This window comes from Carettochelys insculpta, chromosome 2 (assembly GCF_033958435.1).
Source record: "Carettochelys insculpta isolate YL-2023 chromosome 2, ASM3395843v1, whole genome shotgun sequence".
NCBI classification, from domain to species: domain Eukaryota; kingdom Metazoa; phylum Chordata; order Testudines; family Carettochelyidae; genus Carettochelys; species Carettochelys insculpta.
In genome coordinates, this window is record NC_134138.1 from 245,929,440 (window position 1) to 245,947,681 (window position 18,242).

Below are 18,242 nucleotides of genomic sequence, written 5' to 3' on the forward strand. Positions count from 1 at the left end.
TACTACAAACAACTTAGAAAATTGGACTTGGGAGAATAAATTAAAAAATAGGTATATGTGCGGAGGGACAAAAAACAGTCTTCAAATATGTTAAGGGGTCCTATGAAGACGACAGTGATCATATCCACTCATTCTAGGAAAAGAAGGAATGGGCTTAATCTGCAGCCAGGTAGATTTATATATTTGTATGAGGGAAAGGTAACAGGCTTTAACTATCAGGGAAAGGTGAATTAATAAGAGGTTGGGGAAGCCCTATCATTAGCGAGTTTTAAGAAGAGGTTTGACAAAAACTTCCCAGGATATTTACTTGGTCTTGCCGCAGAGCAGGGAGCTGAACTTGATTTATCAAAGTCTCTTCCAGTGCTAAACTTCTATTATGGTGAGGTTCCAAATACTTTATCTATTTTAGAAAGGTGCTGCAAACCCTCAATCCCTAGTGAAGTCAGCGGGAATTGAGACTGTTCACTACCTCACTGAAGGTTCTCAGCAACTCCCAATCTATCATGGTTAAATCCCTAAGTGCTAAACACAGCTAGCACATCCAAATTTAAAGTTAGTTTATTTACTTATAAAGATAATGGGACCTAACAAAGAAGAAAAAGTGAATTACTGGAGTACCTCTATTCAAAAAACTATTCCAACCTGACAGTTTTAAACACAGAATGAAATTATAATAAATAATGATAATCGTAAATGAAAATCTATTACACCTCAGTTTACTCTTTCATCATGTTAAATGTCAAATGAAAAAGCTACCCGAGAGCTTCAAAGTTTACAATTAACCCTTGAAATTAAGAAAGCAGAAGAAAAGATTTACCTTCAAGCACAGAACATTAAAATTGATTCGGTTTCAGAGATTCTTCTCAAAATGATTGATAGATTACAGTACATACTTAACCTCCAGCACAAAATCAAAAATTTATGCATCTGCTTAAGTATTTTAATTTTTCCTGTCTCCCTCAGCCAAAAAATGAGTTCCTTAAATTGCTCTCCTAATTTCTAAACCAGAATATACTCAATCTGCAAACAAAAAACAATTCATTTGCTCAGTAACTGTTGATTTACCTTACCAAGCAATATAAATGTGACAAAGGAAAATTGGCAAGCCTGTTACTGTAAGATCAAAAGTGACACTGCCTTAATGTAAAACACCCTTCCTTGAGCTAAAACCCATGTAATGAAGTTGCCACTAGATGGCTCCTTTGTATTACATATTCTCTCCATAACTCTTCCATAAAATGATAAGTTTGAGTTATCCCCATATGGCAGTGGTCGTTAAACTTTCCTGACTATTACACACCTTAACCTTAATCATATTCAATGCTTCACACTCTGACCCGGGTCCACCATTCATGACCTACTATTTTCACATCCCTTCCACACTTCTGCACTAAATCTGTAGTCAAATTCCTCCTCTTCAATTTTTCACTTTCGTTTTGGTTCATCCCCAGTACTTCTCTGCACTGCTGAATGCTTCTTGAGAAAGTTTGGTAAGTACACAGGTTTCCTTCATGATACATTCTCTCTTCCCCATCCCCTCCCACTCTGTCATCTCTCAAAAGCACTGGTCTCCCCCACTCTTAATAAAACCTACGCACTTAACTTACAGGTCTTTATCAAGTCCTCCTGTACCTTACACATCTAGACAGCCCAAATCTTACCATTGCTTCCTTCACAAATTCTTTATAACCAATCCTTTTTCACTTCAAACTTCTTATCCATTCTTTCATTATTTTCCTTTTTCATTACTGTTCTTCACCTAATGACTCCCACAGCACCACCCTACAATCCATGCAAAAAGGACAGCTAATAATATACAATTTTGCCATTTGATCTGATCATGTGAATTACTTTCCACAGTCCTTCCAACTTTGCCTTATTTCACTACTCTTTACCCCATCACAGTGCCAATGCTAATATACAATCTATCCAGTTGTCACACACAGCCATTTTCCTTCTTTCTTCCATGCTGTCCCTGGCTACATAGAAACACCCTATAAAGTCACTCGCCTCTCCTGATTCAAGTCCCTTCTTAGGGGCCCAACTCATCCACAAATAAATACCTGTAGATGTGTTTATTCCTTACACACACAAACCTTCACTAGACCTTGTGAGCAACCATGTTGGGCTTACTGATAGTACCCCTTTATTTCTCCACAAACACCATCTTACTACTATTATAGCTAATAACTATTATTACAACTAATTATACCAGTATAATTATTATACTTATACTACTTATAATAATAATTATTGCATGTCTTCTTCTCAGGTCAGCATTCATGGCTTTGATGTGTATAGCAAGGCACCTAGTAAGTTTTAATAATTTAATGACTTTAGCGTAATCTGTTAACCAAAGTTTCAGAAATGAAATCTTGCCCCCACCTTCTACTCATTACACAATGGGCTGAATACATGTTGGGACTGTTCCCTTCCCTTTGAAGCATCAGGTACTGGCCACTGAGAAATATGTCTCAGGATGCTATTCAAATGAACAAAATTTGAGGCAAGTAAATATTGATCTAATCTACTAGCTGATCTGATTATCCCTATGACCACGTGGGGGAACTATGTAACACTGTCAATAACAAAAACATTTGTTTTAGAGTAGTGGTTCTTTCGTTACTACATGTTCTGTCCTTATTCCACGCATAAGCTGGACTCCTTTCAGCACCAAAGGCCAGGGTGTTCCTTGTTCTGTGCGCCTGTGCCAAGAGAGCAACGGGGTGGTACTCCCTTCTCCTTTACAGTTTGTGTATCCAGTGGATCCTAGCACAGAGAACACACCTTCAAAATAGCTGTTACTTCCTTTCTGACACTGGTTGGCACAATCTGAGCACAGGCTTGGCTCCACCTCACAATATGCTCATCAAGGCAACTGAGCTGGCACAGGGTGGAGAAAGGATGAAGGAAACAATCTGCCTAAGCAGTAGACAAAAAGGAGATCCACAGTTCCTTCCCTAGTCTGCTCCAGAGGCATCACAGCCACACAAAATACAAACTTTAGACAGCGTTCCCTCTTTAAACTAAATGGGCTGCTCTCCAGAGAGACCTGGATAAGAATGTACCAGTCTTCAAAGAGCTGCACTTATACATTAAAATTCAGTACAGTTCCAAACACTTCATGTTATCTTCAGATGTTTGCTTTGGGCCCAATCTTAAATCTTTTGCTTTTCCTAAAATCACTCTGTAGTCAGTGGGACTTACAGGAGAACAAGGAAAGCACAATTAGTCCCCTTTCATTTGGATGCCAAATTCCTCACACAGATCAAAACCACTTATTGTAAGGAAGGAAAAAGAAAATAAGAGAAAGAAGGGGGCAGGGAATAGATAACAGTAAGTGCCAAAGGGGAAATTAAATTTAGCAGGAATGAAATGTTGCTCTGGTTTCTAAACTAAGTTAATATTTTCAATGAGATAAAAGGGGGCAAAAAATTACATAGAGACGTCTGGAAAAAGATGGACACCGACAGCAAAACAGGTTTTTTGCTCTGAAGATTTAAGTGTGGCATATAAACTTTTATATATACACATTTATTTCCTTGAATCTCCCTTAACTGTGTACAACAGATTCTATGTCAGAGGGAATGAAAAATGAGAATGGCAGAGTACTGGTGTGGATGAGAAGACAAACTAATTATGTTAAAATTCAGAGGGGCATGTAGTTCACTTCACAGAGCAGGTATCTTTCTAAAAGTTATATACTACAATTTGTGGGTAAGTTATAAGCATATTTCAGTCCCAGCCAATATGATACGTTAGGCTCTTACTCTGACCTCAACATGCACTGACTTGCTTTCACCAGAACAAACTGCACAAGAAGCCACCACGTGATTATTATTTGCCCAAAATATACAGAGAAAATGGCTTGTATACAGACTCAGGACCCACACCTGCATTTTGATTTCCACAGGTGGACTACTGTACCTCCATGGAGTACTAGTGAAGTCAACAGGACTGCACCTGTATGGATCATAATGAAGGATCAAGGGCCTTAGCTTTAAAAAAATTAGCCAGTTGATTCCCATGAAGAACTCATGTGAGCTACATTATTGAATGAAGTTTACACAGTACACTGCATAGCACAGCCACGACACTTACATAATACACTGCAAGAGAGATAGCTCTGTTAGTCTATATTCTATCAAAACAAGACAGCAGTCCAGTAGCAGTTTGAAGACTAAAACTAATTTATAAGGTGATGAGCTTTTGTGGGACAGACCCACATCTATAGACCGACCTGTCCCACGCAAGGTCATCACCTTATAAATTAGTTTGTTAGTCTTTAAAGTGCTACTGGACTGTTTTGATAATATACTGCTTTATATTATAATTAAAAAAAAGCAGTTGGGGTGATTCTACCACCTCTTGTGCTTAGTGGACTGCTGCTACAATGCCACATGAAAAACCGATACAACACTTGTACTGTCACACACTGAATTTTTAAGTCAGATCTCAAATAGCTATTGCAATACACAGTAAATTACATTTTTGGTAAATGACAAATAAAAAATATTAAAACAAAAAAACAAAACAAAAATGAAAATGCATACCTCCTCTATTTCCATTTTCTTCATCCTGCCAAACAAAAAAAAACAAAATACAGTTAAAATATAAGTTTACCAAATAGAAGAAAACACGTAAGTCTAAGGTTTACAAAACGGGTGACTCATCAGTCTCAAACCCACACTTGGGAACCTAAATAAGTGGTCTGACGTACATGGGAGAGGCTGGATTTTTAGCACTTTTTTAAAATTAAGTGCAGGTTGAAGTTCTCTAATCTGGCACTCTCTTCTGGCAACAGCCATAATCCAGCATGATTTTAGTTAGCCAGAAGACCATTTATCATGAATGTGGCCAAGTTTCCTGTGGTCCCATAAAGTTTGTTTACAGCCACCAGTCCTGGCGCTCAGGGTTCCACATTATTTAGCTCTAATTTACCCTTAAATATCTTCTAAGAGCCCAGAAAGCAGTGGAAGTGTTGGTAATACTGCAAGGCAATACTGACCTCCTCATTCAGCACTGGTCAGGTCCTCAGAATGCCTGATTAGAGAGGTTCAACCTGTACTAATTACTGAAAACCTTGCAGGGTGTTTATTTCAACAGAAATTCCATCTTAGGGTCCTTGATATGTCACATAGCATCAATCACATGGCAGATTTTGGTTCAAGAAATCACTAGTAAAATGCAAGGCTGTACTGCAATTGTGTGTTTAATACAAAATTGAATTGAGAAATTCCACATTTTTGTCTACCGATGACTCAACTGTTTCACTTTAGAATTCTAAAATATTTTCTAACTGAAAATCCTACATATACCTCCTGAAATCTAAACAGCAAGCTTTCACTGTCTGTAATGCTATGGTTAATAAGTTTATATACCTGGAATAGTGCTTACGGGATGAATGTGATGATGCTTGCTCTCTCTTAGTTGCATTTACTTTCCAATATTAATAACTAAAAATTGGGTTGCATCAGTTAAGTATGCAGCTATAACTTAAAAATACTCAAGTAGGAGACAAGGTGAACAAACAGGTGTCTTTTTACATAGTCACTTTTCTGTACCAAACCACATTATAAAGTGAATAGGGTGATTCAGCAGCAACTTCACAGTTAAGGTCAACCAACTATTGCATATCAAGGCCGATTTCCTCTGCTCCATGACTTCACAAAAATTCTACCAATTTAGAAACTGACACAGCCTTATATCAAATAGAATTTTTCTTGAAACTGTAAGACAAAAAGACACTTAAGAAATACAAACTGTTTCTTCCCACCCTGCCAAAGAAAATTAAAAACAAAAAAGAAAATATGTACCAACCCCTGCAGACATTTACTAACTTTATCTCATTTCTTCTAAAAAAAGCATCTAGGTTTAGGAGTTTACTTTGCCTGGTTGGCCTGGCCTCATTCAGAATGAGGCAAACTAATGAAATTAAAGCTAAAAGTTATTTATTTAGGAATCTTACCTGTGCCATTTTTTTTTTTTTAAAGTGGAGCTTTAGTTCCAAATTTCCAGACTGTTTCCATTAAAACTACATTTTTCTCCTATTAGTTTTGTTTTCCTGTAATTACAGATTTCCATACCAACATTTACTCCAGGTGAATGATTTTGTTTTGTTTTGTTTTGTTTTTGTTTTTTTTGGCCTGGAAGTTTATAATATGTGGCACAATATAGAGGGAGAGATCCATCTAGCTATGCCTCATTGTTACACAGCAATTTAGTAATCTGCATCACAATGCATTGTCACCACAGCACAGAAGTCACCAATGAGTTTGCTGAAGCTTTAAAACCTCAACACAAAAAAATCTTCTTTAAAAAGGACTGAGCTAGTAAGTATCACGTCTACTCTTCCTCTAAAAAAGCAGATATAACAATTGAATCCAATAGGTGAGTTTTGTGAAAGGCCAATTATATACCTGTGCATTTTTGTACAATACCAACTGATAGGTATTTCAGTAAAAACACTATCCAAGAGAACAACCAGTGTCAAAAGTCATTATTGCAACACTCACTTCCTGTAACAGTTCAACATGTTGTGGGCTATAATCACCCACAGGGGCTGCAGCATAGAATGACAGAATGCCAACCTTCTGTATTTCCCTAATCTCTATTCAATTAATTGAATATTACAGTAAACTCTTTCATACCAATATTATTAAAATTTCATATTATCCAGAACTCTCAAATAACCAGCATTTTACCCCTAAGTAAATTGTAGTAATGTTTTCCATAAGGACAGTATAGTGAAAGTAAATACAAATAAATATCGCAATTACAGTCTATGCTTACAGTGTACAATACTACTGTTAGTAAATATGATATTCTGTGTACATTTTTGTTTCTTAATATCTAACCTTGTTTTTCTTTAGTGTTATGCATTGCTAGGTACACCTCTCCATTATCCAGAATATTTGAATATCCGGCAACCTCCTGGTTCCGGGGCTGCTGGAAATGAGTTTATTCTGTGTGTGTGCACGCACGCGCATGCAATTACACACACACACACACACACACACACACACACACACTTCCACAGCTATAAAAGTATGGGTCCAAACTATGAGAGTGACCAGTTTAATATAATTAATACAATACTGACAGATTACCAGTTATAGATTTGGCATCAATATGGAAAGAATTAGAAAATAGAAAACTATCACTTGGCTTACACAGCTCAGTCATGAAAAAACTGCAAAACATTAATGCTAAATAGATTTTGTAAGGAGTGGGCTCAGTCCTCAATAAATGTACATGCAGTGCTTGATAATGCAAGTGCTTCTGAATTTTAAAAGCATTTTTATATTCCCCTCAAATACATGCTGCAAAACTTTTCGCTTGTACTGTTTTAGTTGTATTACACCACTTGTTACAATACAAACATGAAGAAATATACTTCTAAACAGGCTTCTGTTGTTATGTAGATAATGCTCATTATACTCTCCTCTGCTTCATTACGTTGCCCCTTGTTACCTTTACTCCTCCAATGACACCTGTCTTGCCTGCCCTTTATTAGGTTCTTGCATCTCTTCTCACACTGCCCCTTACATGTCTAATGCCCTTGTGAACTGATCCATATACTTAAATATCCTTCCTCAAGATCAGCCACTGTCATGATGCATATAAGAAATCCAAAACAAAAAGCAGTCAAGTAGCACTTTCAAGACTAGCAAAATGGTTTATTAGGTGTGCTCTCGTGGGACAGACCCACTTCTTCAGACCACAGCCAGACCAGAACAGACTCAATATTTAAGGCACAGAGAACCAAAAACAGTAAGCAAGGAGGACAAATCAGAAAAAGATAATCAAGGTGAGCAAATCAGAGAGTGGAGGGGTGGGGGGGGGAAGGTCAAGAATTAGACTGAGCCAAGTGGAATGGGACTTTCTGTCAATGACCTAAAGGTATGTGTGTTACTGAAAAGGAATTATCGCACCGTTTTGGAAAGAGAAACATCTGAGCTAGCTTTTATATTCAAATTTGGCACATTAACACATGGTTTAAATCGTGATGGGAACTTTCTGACTCACTATAGGGGCTTGTCTGCATACTTGGCTCAATCTAATTCTTGATCTTCCCCCACACCCCTCCATTCTCTGATTTGCTCACCTCGATTATCTTTTTCTGATTTGTCCTCCTTGCTCACTGTTTTTGATTCTCTGTGCCTTAAATATTGAGTCTGTTCTGGTCTGGCTATGGTCTGAAGAAGTGGGTCTGTCCCACGAAAGCTCACCTAATAAACTATTTTGCTAGTCTTTAAAGTGCTACTGGACTGCTTTTTGTTTTGATAGTGTATAGACTAGCATGGCTTCCTCTGTTACTATAAGAAATCCAGAAATAAAGGTTGGGGTGGGAAGCAGATGAGGACAGTTGGTGCCCAATGTATATAACACTATATCGTGGAGACAGAAGTATAGAACAGTGTGTGTTGGATTTATCCCTCTCCCATTTGCTTTATGTTGTCACTTGCCATCTTAGAAGAAAAAAAGCTTTTGGAAAGGGACTATCTGTATATGCATTTCTACAGTACTTAACACAATGGGACCCAGATTCTGATTAGGGCCCCTGGTACAATCATAAAGGTATGTATGCAAAATGCCAGTTCTTCATGAATACAAATGATTCATTACCTTTTCAAGCACTACATTATATTTCAATAAAATGAAATAAAAAGAGAGCACGGTGAATCGTACGGGTTGAACACCTCTTGTCTGACACCCTCAGGAGCTGACCAGTGCTGAATGAGAGAATCTGTTGGACCATGGGAGGTCAATATTGTCTAGCACATTACCAACACTTCCACTTCTGATTGGGCTTTTAGAAAACACTTAAGGGTAAATTACAAATGCAAGGTTCTGCTTGCTTTTGGAGAAGTTTAGTAGGAAAAACAAATAAATAACGGAAGGTCACGTTTGGTTCTGTCACACCTTACTCCCTTTATTGGCTGTGTCCTAGGACAAAAAGAGACTTTGTCAAAGTTACCACTAAGCAGCGCGGCTATTTAATAGTGTAACTAGGTAACACTTTACTTGTGTGGCACTGATTATCACCTTCGAGGCCATGACACCCAGGGGGACTGTGAGACAGGTCTGATGGGGGAAAAAGGGAGTCACTCAGTCTCATGAGAGAATGGGGTGCCTCAGTCAGCTTCAGCCTTCTACCTTTTCAAGTCTTAGTTGTGGGGTGGGGAGAGATATCAATTTTTTTTCTTAAGTCCAAAGGAAGGCTCACCAGCAAAAGGCTGAGAAATACTGCTTTAATATAATCAAGGCTCTGTGCACTTTGTGGCAAACCTAACCAATATCCTGTGCCAAGTTTCCCCAATTCCGTCAAGATTTCAAACATCTGAACCCTGAAGAAATTGAAGGAAATGTCTACCCTGTCACTGCTGGATCACAGCAGAGCAGGTCTAAACTGAATGAGCTTATCTGACGATGATAAACACACAGCATACATTAGTATGCACACTATTTAGGAAGTGCCTAACTCCCCAGATATATTACTGCTAGAAAATGTCAATACCTCCCTGTCTTTCAGTTTTTCTTGGCTAGCTACAGACATCCTGGAAAATATTCAAGTAAAACCAGCTTGTTACATTGGCAAGCATAAGACAATTATCTGCTTTTACATCACTCAACTCTTGCACATGTGACAGTGTTTTCAAGGTACCTTGCCAATTTCACTTTGAACATCCTGTCCAGATTCCTACAGCTACTACACTTAAACCAACAAGTTTTTTGAAAAACAACACTGTTGCCATCATTGTAATCTATCGGAGGGGTAGCCGTGTTAGTCTGGATCTGTAACAGCAATGAAGGGTCCTGTGGCACCTTATAGACTAACAGAAAAGTTTTGAGCATGAGCTTTCGTGAGCACAGACTCACTTCATCAGATGCTGGTCTTGGAAATCTGCAGGGCCAGGGATAAATAAGCCAGAGCAAGGGTGGGGATAACAAGGTTAGCTCAGTCACCAAGGGTGAGGCTTACTACCAGCAGTTGATCTGGAGGTGTGAACGCCAAGGGAGGGGAAGCTGCTTCTGTATTTAGCCAGCCATTTGCAGTCGTTGTTTAAGCCAGACCTTAGGACGTCGAATTTGCAGATGAATTGTAGGTCAGAAATTTCTCTTTGGAGTCTGGTCCTGAAATTTCTTTGCTGTAGGATAGCTACTTTTAAGTCTGCTACTGTGTGGCCTGGGAGATTGAAGTGCTCTGCTATGGGTTTTTGTATATTGCCATTTCTGATATCTGATTTGTGTGCATTTATTCTTTTACATAGAGACTGTCCAGTTTGTCCGATGTATATAGCAGAAGGGCATTACTGGCACATGATGGCATAAATTCCATTGGTAGATGTGCAGCTGAATGAACCCACGATGGTGTGGCTGATCTGGTTAGGTCCTGTAATGGTGCTGCTGGTGTAGATATGTGGGCAGAGCTGGCAACGAGGTTTGTTGCATGGATGGGTCCCTGAGTTAGAGTGACTGTGGTGCAGTGTATAGTTGCTGGTTAGGATTTGCTTCAGGTTGGCAGGTTGTCTGTGGGTAAGGACTGGTCTGCCTCCCAAGGCCTGTGAAAGTGGGGGATCATTGTCCAGGATGGGTTGTAAATCCCTGATGATGTGCTGTAGAGGTTTTAGGTGATGGCTAGTGGTGTTCTGTTGGTTTCTCTCTTGCGCTTATCCTGTAGTAAGAGGCTTCGTGGCACACATCTGGCTCTGTTGATCTGTTTTTTCACTTCCTCAGGTGGGTATTGCAGTTTCAAGAACGCTTGGTAGAAATCCTGTAGGTGTTTGTCTCTGTCAGAGGGGTTGGAGCAAATGCGGTTATATCTTAGTGCTTGGCTGTAGACAATGGATCGTGTGGTATGTCTGGGATGGAAGCTGGAGGCATGAAGGTAGGCGTAGCGGTCAGTGGGTTTACGGTACAGGGTGGTATTGATGTGGCCATCGTGTATTAGCACCGTGGTGTCCAGGAAGTGGATCTCCTGTGTGGACTGTTCGAGGCTGAGGTTGATGTTGGGGTGAAAGTTGTTGAAGTCCCGGTGGAATCCCTCCGGAGTCTCCTTCCCATGGGTCCAGATGATGAAGATGTCATCAATGTAGCATAAGTAGAGACGGGGTGTTAGTGGACGAGAGCTAAGGAAGCGCTGTTCCAGGTCAGCCATGAAAATATTGGCATATTGAGGGGCCATGCGGGTACCCATAGCTGTGCCGCTGATTTGAAGGTATATATCGTCGCCAAATCTGAAATAGTTGTGTGTGAGGATAAAGTTACAGAGCTCAGCCATCAGATGTGCTGTAGCATCATCAGGGATACTGTTCCGGACAGCATTTATTCCATCTTTGTGTGGGATGTTGGTATAGAGAGCCTCTACATCCATGGTGGCTAGGATAGTGTTTTCTGGTAGGTCATCAATGTCTTGCAGTTTTCTCGGGAGGTCAGTGGTGTCTCGGAGATAGCTGGGAGTGCTGGTGGCATAGAGTCTGAGGACAGAGTCCACATAACCAGACAGTCCTTCAGTGAGAGTGACAATGCCAGAGATGACGGGGCGTCCAGGATTTCCAGGTTTGTGGATCTTGGGTAGTAGGCAGAATAGCCCCGGACGGGGCTCTAGAGGTGTGTTGGTATAAATCTGTTCTTGTGCTTGTGTAGGGAGTGTCCTGAGCAGATGGTGTAGTTTCTTAGTATATTCCTTGGTGGGATCTGAGGAAAGTAGCCTGTAAAATTTGGTACTGGAGTGTTGTCTGGAAGCCTCCTCCTGGTAGTCAGACCTGTTCATGATGACAGTAGCTCCTCCTTTATCTGCCTCTTTGATTATAATGTCAGGGTTGTTTCTGAGGCTGTGGATGGCATTGCGTTCCGCACGACTGAGGTTGTGAGGCAAACGATGCTGTTTCTCCACAATTTGTATATATTATATACAAAAACCCGTAGGAGAGCACTTCAGTCTCCCAGGCCACACAGTAGCAGACTTAAAAGTAGTTATCCTCCAGCAAAGAAATTTCAGGACCAGACTCCAAAGAGAAATTTCTGACCTACAATTCATCTGCAAATTCGACGCCCTCAGCTCTGGTTTAAACAAAGACTGCGAATGGCTGGCTAAATACAGAAGCAGCTTCCCCTCCCTTGGTGTTCACACCTCCAGATCAACTGCTGGTAGTAAGCCTCACCCTTGGTGACTGAGCTAACCTTGTTATCCCCACCCTTGCTCTGGCTTATTTATACCTGGCCCTGAAGATTTCCAAGACCAGCATCTGAAGAAGTGAGTCTGTGCTCACAAAAGCTCATGCTCAAAACTTTTCTGTTAGTCTATAAGGTGCCACAGGACCCTTTGTTGCATTTGTAATCTGTGATTTGTGGAAGCTATTACAGATCCAGACTGTTCCTCACTCCATTCTCTCTCTCCAGTGGTCTAGGGAGACCAGGATGTCATGGAGAAGTCGTGGGTCTCCAGAAAAAAGACAGATGTATGAGAGATTAAAGACTTAATTCCTCTTCCTTCTGACACTTCACCAAAAACCAAAATGACAGAGGAAACCATGATATTGGCTCTTACTCTGATTCATGAGCCATTTCAGTAACTGCTAAAAGCCAGCGTTAAGAGGTGACTGAAGACTAATTTGTGAACTTTGTCTCACAATTACAGTGAACAACTGAATAGCCACTATAAATGATGATGATGAGCAGGCAGCTGTAAATGTGTAAATGGCCCCTAATTCCATAATTTCCTGTTCAAGGTAAGACTCGTAATAGAATAGAGAAATCATTTCCATCATTTCAGAGACAGAAAGATAATAAAGACACTGGGTCCTGCTAACACCCTTGCAGGAACATGAGGTTTATAAACCCAGAAGACTGGAGTGGCTGGACAAATTAAGAGAAGTGACCTGCTGAGGCTTCTTTCTGGCAACTACAAGAAATAGTCTGCATCAGGAGGAAGCTACAAGGCTCATAGGCCTTCTTCAACTCAGCAAAACTCCCTCACTAACTTTGACCTCTGCTTTAACCTGGAATCCATCCAGAGAAGCCTCTTGGGTAACACCTTGCTGATCAGAATAGAGAAATAGGTTATCATCAACTGATTTCTGCTAACTTGCTCACTTCTTCACTCTGTGACAGCTGTCTTTGTGTGCCTGAGCCCTTCCACTGACATAGGGCTTGTATACACTTGCCCCCAGCTTCAAAGGGGGCATGTTAATCAGGGTGACAGAAGATTACTAATGAAGTGCTGTGGTAAATACACTTCATTAGGCTAATTCTCCCCTGTGGCAACTTCAAAGTGCTGGCATGTGTGTAGCTGCTGGTACTTTGAAGTGCCCACACGACTTCACAGTGCCTTTACTCCCCAAAATTGTGAGGAGTAAAAGCACTTCAAAGTGCCTGCAGCTACACGCATGCTGGTGCTTCGAAGTTTGATGCTTCTAAATTGCCACAGGTGAGAATTAGCCTAATAAAGTGCTGCATATTCACCACAGCACTTTATTAGTAATCTTCTGTCGCCCTGATTAACATGCCCCCTTCGAAGTTGGGGGCAAGTGTAGACCCAGCCACAGATTTGATGAGGCCAGCCAGTAGCAGAAATTGCTAGTGAGCAGAAATGTTTTGCTGCACTTATTTGTAGTAATCAAAATGTTTCTAAAACAGAAGCCTTTTTTTAAATAAGAGTATCTTTAAATTATCCTTTTCACTTAATTATTTTCCATTCTATCTAGTTAATTCAATAATAAAGTCTCAGGCCCACAATTATGTAGTATTTTGTAAGGGAAAGAACTGAAAACAAGAGGAAGACTTTCGTCTGTGATCTGAACTAGAAGAGTAGTGCAAAAACTTATCTAAGGAAGGATGCACTTTGTGAGAATGAAGCAGATCAAGGAGTTTGTACTAACGGAAAGAGAAACTGAGCTTGACATTTATTAGTACACATGAAGATATTTCACCTTCATTTCCACTCACAGAAATACAATAGCTTTCATTATCTTAAAAGGAGACTTATTTTGACATCAGTCATTTTTCTATTGCCACATATACCTAATGAGTAAACACAACAAAACATAATAATGTGCTATATCTGAAGCATTGGGAGTGTTATGAAAAAAAAATCCCTCATTATTCATTTCACTTACTTTAAAAGAAAAGTGAACAGCAGATTCTGGAGGGTAAACAATGAAGTGTCTTAAGGTAAAACCAAAACCCTGAGACGTTCTCCTTAACACAACTGTTTTTGGACCAGGCCAAGAGAACGTTTCTTCTTCTTCCTCCGACGGCGATACAACTTCACTCTGTTCTTTTCCATCTTTATGCTTTGACACCTACAACAGATTTTAAAAACACTAGGTTAAAAAAACAAAACAAAAACAAAAAAAACATAGAATTCACTATTGTTTTGAGATAACCCACCTTCAAGAAAAAAAATTACAAGACAATATACACACGTAGGATCATCTTATTAGCAAGCGGCAAATTTTCCTAAATACTCTCAGATTTGTTCAGGATACTTCTAAAATATCAGTGAAATTGTATTTACCTCAGAAAGTCAATATACAAAACAAAACAAAAACAAAAATGAGCAATAGTGTTTAATACATTGTACTGATCTAGGGAGATCTGTACAGATTGCAAATCTTGTCTGATTCAATTTACTCAAGTACAAATTGCTTTCTTGGTCTCTACTGGGATTCCATTTCAGGTATTTACACAACACAAACAATACATATACTATATACAAACCATTCTGTCCTGACTTGTAATTCACATAAAAAGGGCCTAACTGGATCAGACCAATGATATCCCAATGTCTGAAAGATGGCTGGTGCCAGATATCAGAGGGAATGAACTGAACAGGGAAATTTATTGAGTGATCCATCCCATCATCCAGGATGAACTTCTAGCAGCAATCAGAGGCTTAAGGAAACCCAGAGCGCACAGCTGTCCTCCTGACCATCTTGGCTAACAGCCACTGATGGATCTACCCTCCTGGAACTTATCTAATTCTTTTTTCAAATCAAGCTATTCTTTTGGGCTTCACATTGTCTCCTGGCAATGAGTTCCACAGGTTAGTTGCGGATTCTGTAAAGTAGTATTTCCCTGTATTTTTTAAACTAATTTCATTGGGTGACCTCTGGTTCTTGAGTTATTAAAAAAGGAGGAGATAATACTTCTCTATTCACTTTCCCCAAACCATTGATGATTTTATAGATGTCTATCATATCTCGCTCCCCACACGTCACTTTTCTAAGCTGAAAAGTGAAATAACTTTTATCTTGCCTTGTATGGAAGTTATTCCATACCCCTAATGATTTTTGGTGCCCTTCTCTGTACCTTTTTCAATTCTAAGGTATCTTTTCTGAGATGTGGTTACCAGAACTGCAGGCAGTATTCAAAGTATAGATGTACTGTAGATTTATTCAGTAGTGGCACATTTTCTGTCTTATTAACTATCCCTTTCCTAATGGTTTCTGCTATTGTTAGTTTTATACACTTTCACTATATATTGGGCAGGTGCTTTCAAAAAACACATCTAAAACAACTCCAAGATCTCTTTCTTGAATAGTAACAGCTAATTTAGACCTCACCATATCATATTGGTATACGGCACTCTGTTTTCCAACAGTGCATTTCATCTGCTATTTTGCTGCCCCATCACCCCATTTTGTGAGATTCCTTTATCATTTTACACAGTAAATATTTGAACTTAACTATGTAATTTTCTATTGTCTAAAACTTTGCTACCTTACTGATAATGCCTTTTTTTCAGATCATTTATAAATACGTTGCACAGCAGTGGTCCCAGTACAGATTCTTGGGAGACCCTTCTATTTACCTGCTCCACTTTTAAAGCTCACCTTTTATTCCTACATTTGTGTTTATCTTTTTAACCAGTCATTGATCTATGAGCAGCAGACCTTCCCTCTTATCCCATGACGGCATGCTTTCTTCAAAAACCTTTGATAAGGGACCTTGTCAAAGTCTTTATGATTGTCCAACTGCACTGCATCCTCAGGATGACCCTTAGCCACATGCTTATTAGCCCTCTCAAAGATTCCTAAAAGATTGGGGAAGCAGGATTTCCATTTTTAAAGCCATATTGATTCTCCACACGCAAATTATGTGCATCTTTGTCATCTGAGATGTGTGCGGGTGCACAGGGAGGCACATATGCCCCCATGAAGCCCCTTCCCCCTCTCACTGTGAGTACTGTGCTGATTCCAACGAGTATGGGGGTACTCCCGCTCCTCCCCTGCAGCAGCACAGTTCAAGAGCACTACACCTAAGCCATGCTGCTCCATGGGAGGGAGGGGGTACTTGCCCCCACACACACTGGTAGTGATGCACTGCTTCCACAGAGGGGCAGAGCAGGGGCAGGGGAAGAGTGAGGCGGGGCACTTGGGCATTGCCCCTCTGTAATCTATGCACTGGTTGCTTCTGATAATTGTGTTGTGTAATTCTGTTGTTTACTTCATACTATGTTCAGAACTGGTAATCTAAGACTAGCTGACACTGAACCAGATCAGTTATTACTTTTTAATCTCTTTACTTGCCTACCACTATCGCCTTTCATGTGGCAGAACTAAAAACACAGTCCATCTACACTGGTTCACAAGTTAAATGCTCTGTCCCTGAGAAGGAACTACACAAAGCATAGACAAGAGCAAATCTATTTTCTATTTTACACAACAACATTTAGTGCAGTGTGACAATGGAGATGAGTAAGACGTTTCATTTCTTAGACTACTTGATATAGGGGCTTAATCCTTTCTTATTCAAGGAAATCGTGACAACCCCTTTGTTCTGGAGTACATTGCTAGAGAGTGCTTCACGCCCCCACACACACGTGCATACACCCTGATGTTTCAGTACATGAATGTTGCCCAAAATTATATAAGTAGAATGGTCAAAATCCAATCTTCCGTAAGTTATACCCCGCCCTCCAGAGCATAAACAAAAACATGGATTTAGAATAACCTCAAATATTTGTGTACATTTCATGTAACTATGACTCAAGTTATGCAGTTATACTGAATTGCATATCATCTTATCCCTTCATCCAGCTGCATCTGCAGATAGAAATTTTACTCATAATGTCATCCACTTGTGACCAAAGCCAGTCCCACCCCATGCTTATTTATCCCAAAGCCAAAATCAAAATAGCTTTAAAAACAGTGTGAGAAACCCTCTAAGGCTCTCCAAAAAGGATCCAATGTTGTGTGTCTGCATTAGGTGTTTGGCCTGGGAATCATTTTTTTTTTTAAATTTGCATGAACCACACAACTTCTTTAAGTTGATTAAAACGTTACCTATTATACTAAAAGTGGGCTAGATCTCCACTACTGTTCTGTACTCATTGTTTGAGCTTCTAGTAACAGAGAGGGAGCCGTGCCAGTCTACATACTTTCAAAACAAAAAACCAGTCAAGTAGCACTTTAAAGCTCACCTAATAAATTATTTTGTTAGTCTTTAAAATGCTACTTGACTGTTTTTTTGTTTTGAACTTCTAGTATAGCTATCAAGTTGGCTCCTTAAGAGCCTCATAATACCACTTTTCCAATGCTGTTTTTGTACATGTGATTTTTTCCTCAGTTAAATAAATTGACCTTTGTAAATAATGTTGATAAATGCTTTAAATTATAACCCTCAGGTTGCCTTGTATGTATGGCGATGTCCTCTAAAAAAAAGTCTCTTACGTGCTCATAAGAAAACAGAGAACCAGTCCATTAAGAACAACGCTGGTCTTATCCAATTAACTGAGCAAACAGTACTTGAACCACTAGCCTCAGAACTCATTACTAATATTTTCAAGCCAAAGTGCATAGATTCAGTTATTTAAATCCTGTGTATTAGTACAGAGCAAAAAGTCAATAGTGTACAGAATACAGTGCATGTGAAAAGTTCTGAGCAAAAAAAAAAAAAAAATCTATTTTTTGCAGTCTAAAACACGGCCTTAGATATGTCACGCATATTCCAATTTTTTGAAATTTAAAATAGTGTCCCACACTTTTAATTTATGTTGATTAACTAGACCACTGCTATGTAATAGAAATTTCAGGATGAATTATTTGTGATCATTGAACTTCAGTTCTTCTGAAACTGAAATCTAATCAATACAAAAACCTGTAAGCCCTGAAGTACTATGTAACATAGCAATTTGAGTGACCCGCTATTGGAACATCCCTGAAGTTAAGAGACAAGGAGGGTGAGATATCTTACACTGGACCATCTTCTATTGGTGAGACACATGCTTTCAATCC

At 39.5% G+C, this 18,242-nt stretch overlaps 1 protein-coding gene across 2 annotated transcripts in view; it reads right to left on the reverse strand.

Moving 5' to 3' along the window:
• ARHGAP21 (Rho GTPase activating protein 21) overlaps positions 1-18,242 on the reverse strand; it is a 201,294-nt gene that overhangs the window by 104,493 nt on the left and 78,559 nt on the right. For both annotated transcript variants that reach the window (XM_074984887.1, XM_074984886.1), the window contains exons 2-3: positions 14,121-14,306; positions 4,554-4,578 (exon numbers count right to left, since the gene is read on the reverse strand). In XM_074984887.1, the coding sequence (XP_074840988.1) occupies positions 4,554-4,578; positions 14,121-14,306 (211 nt within the window). The remainder of the gene's footprint in view (positions 1-4,553; positions 4,579-14,120; positions 14,307-18,242) is intronic.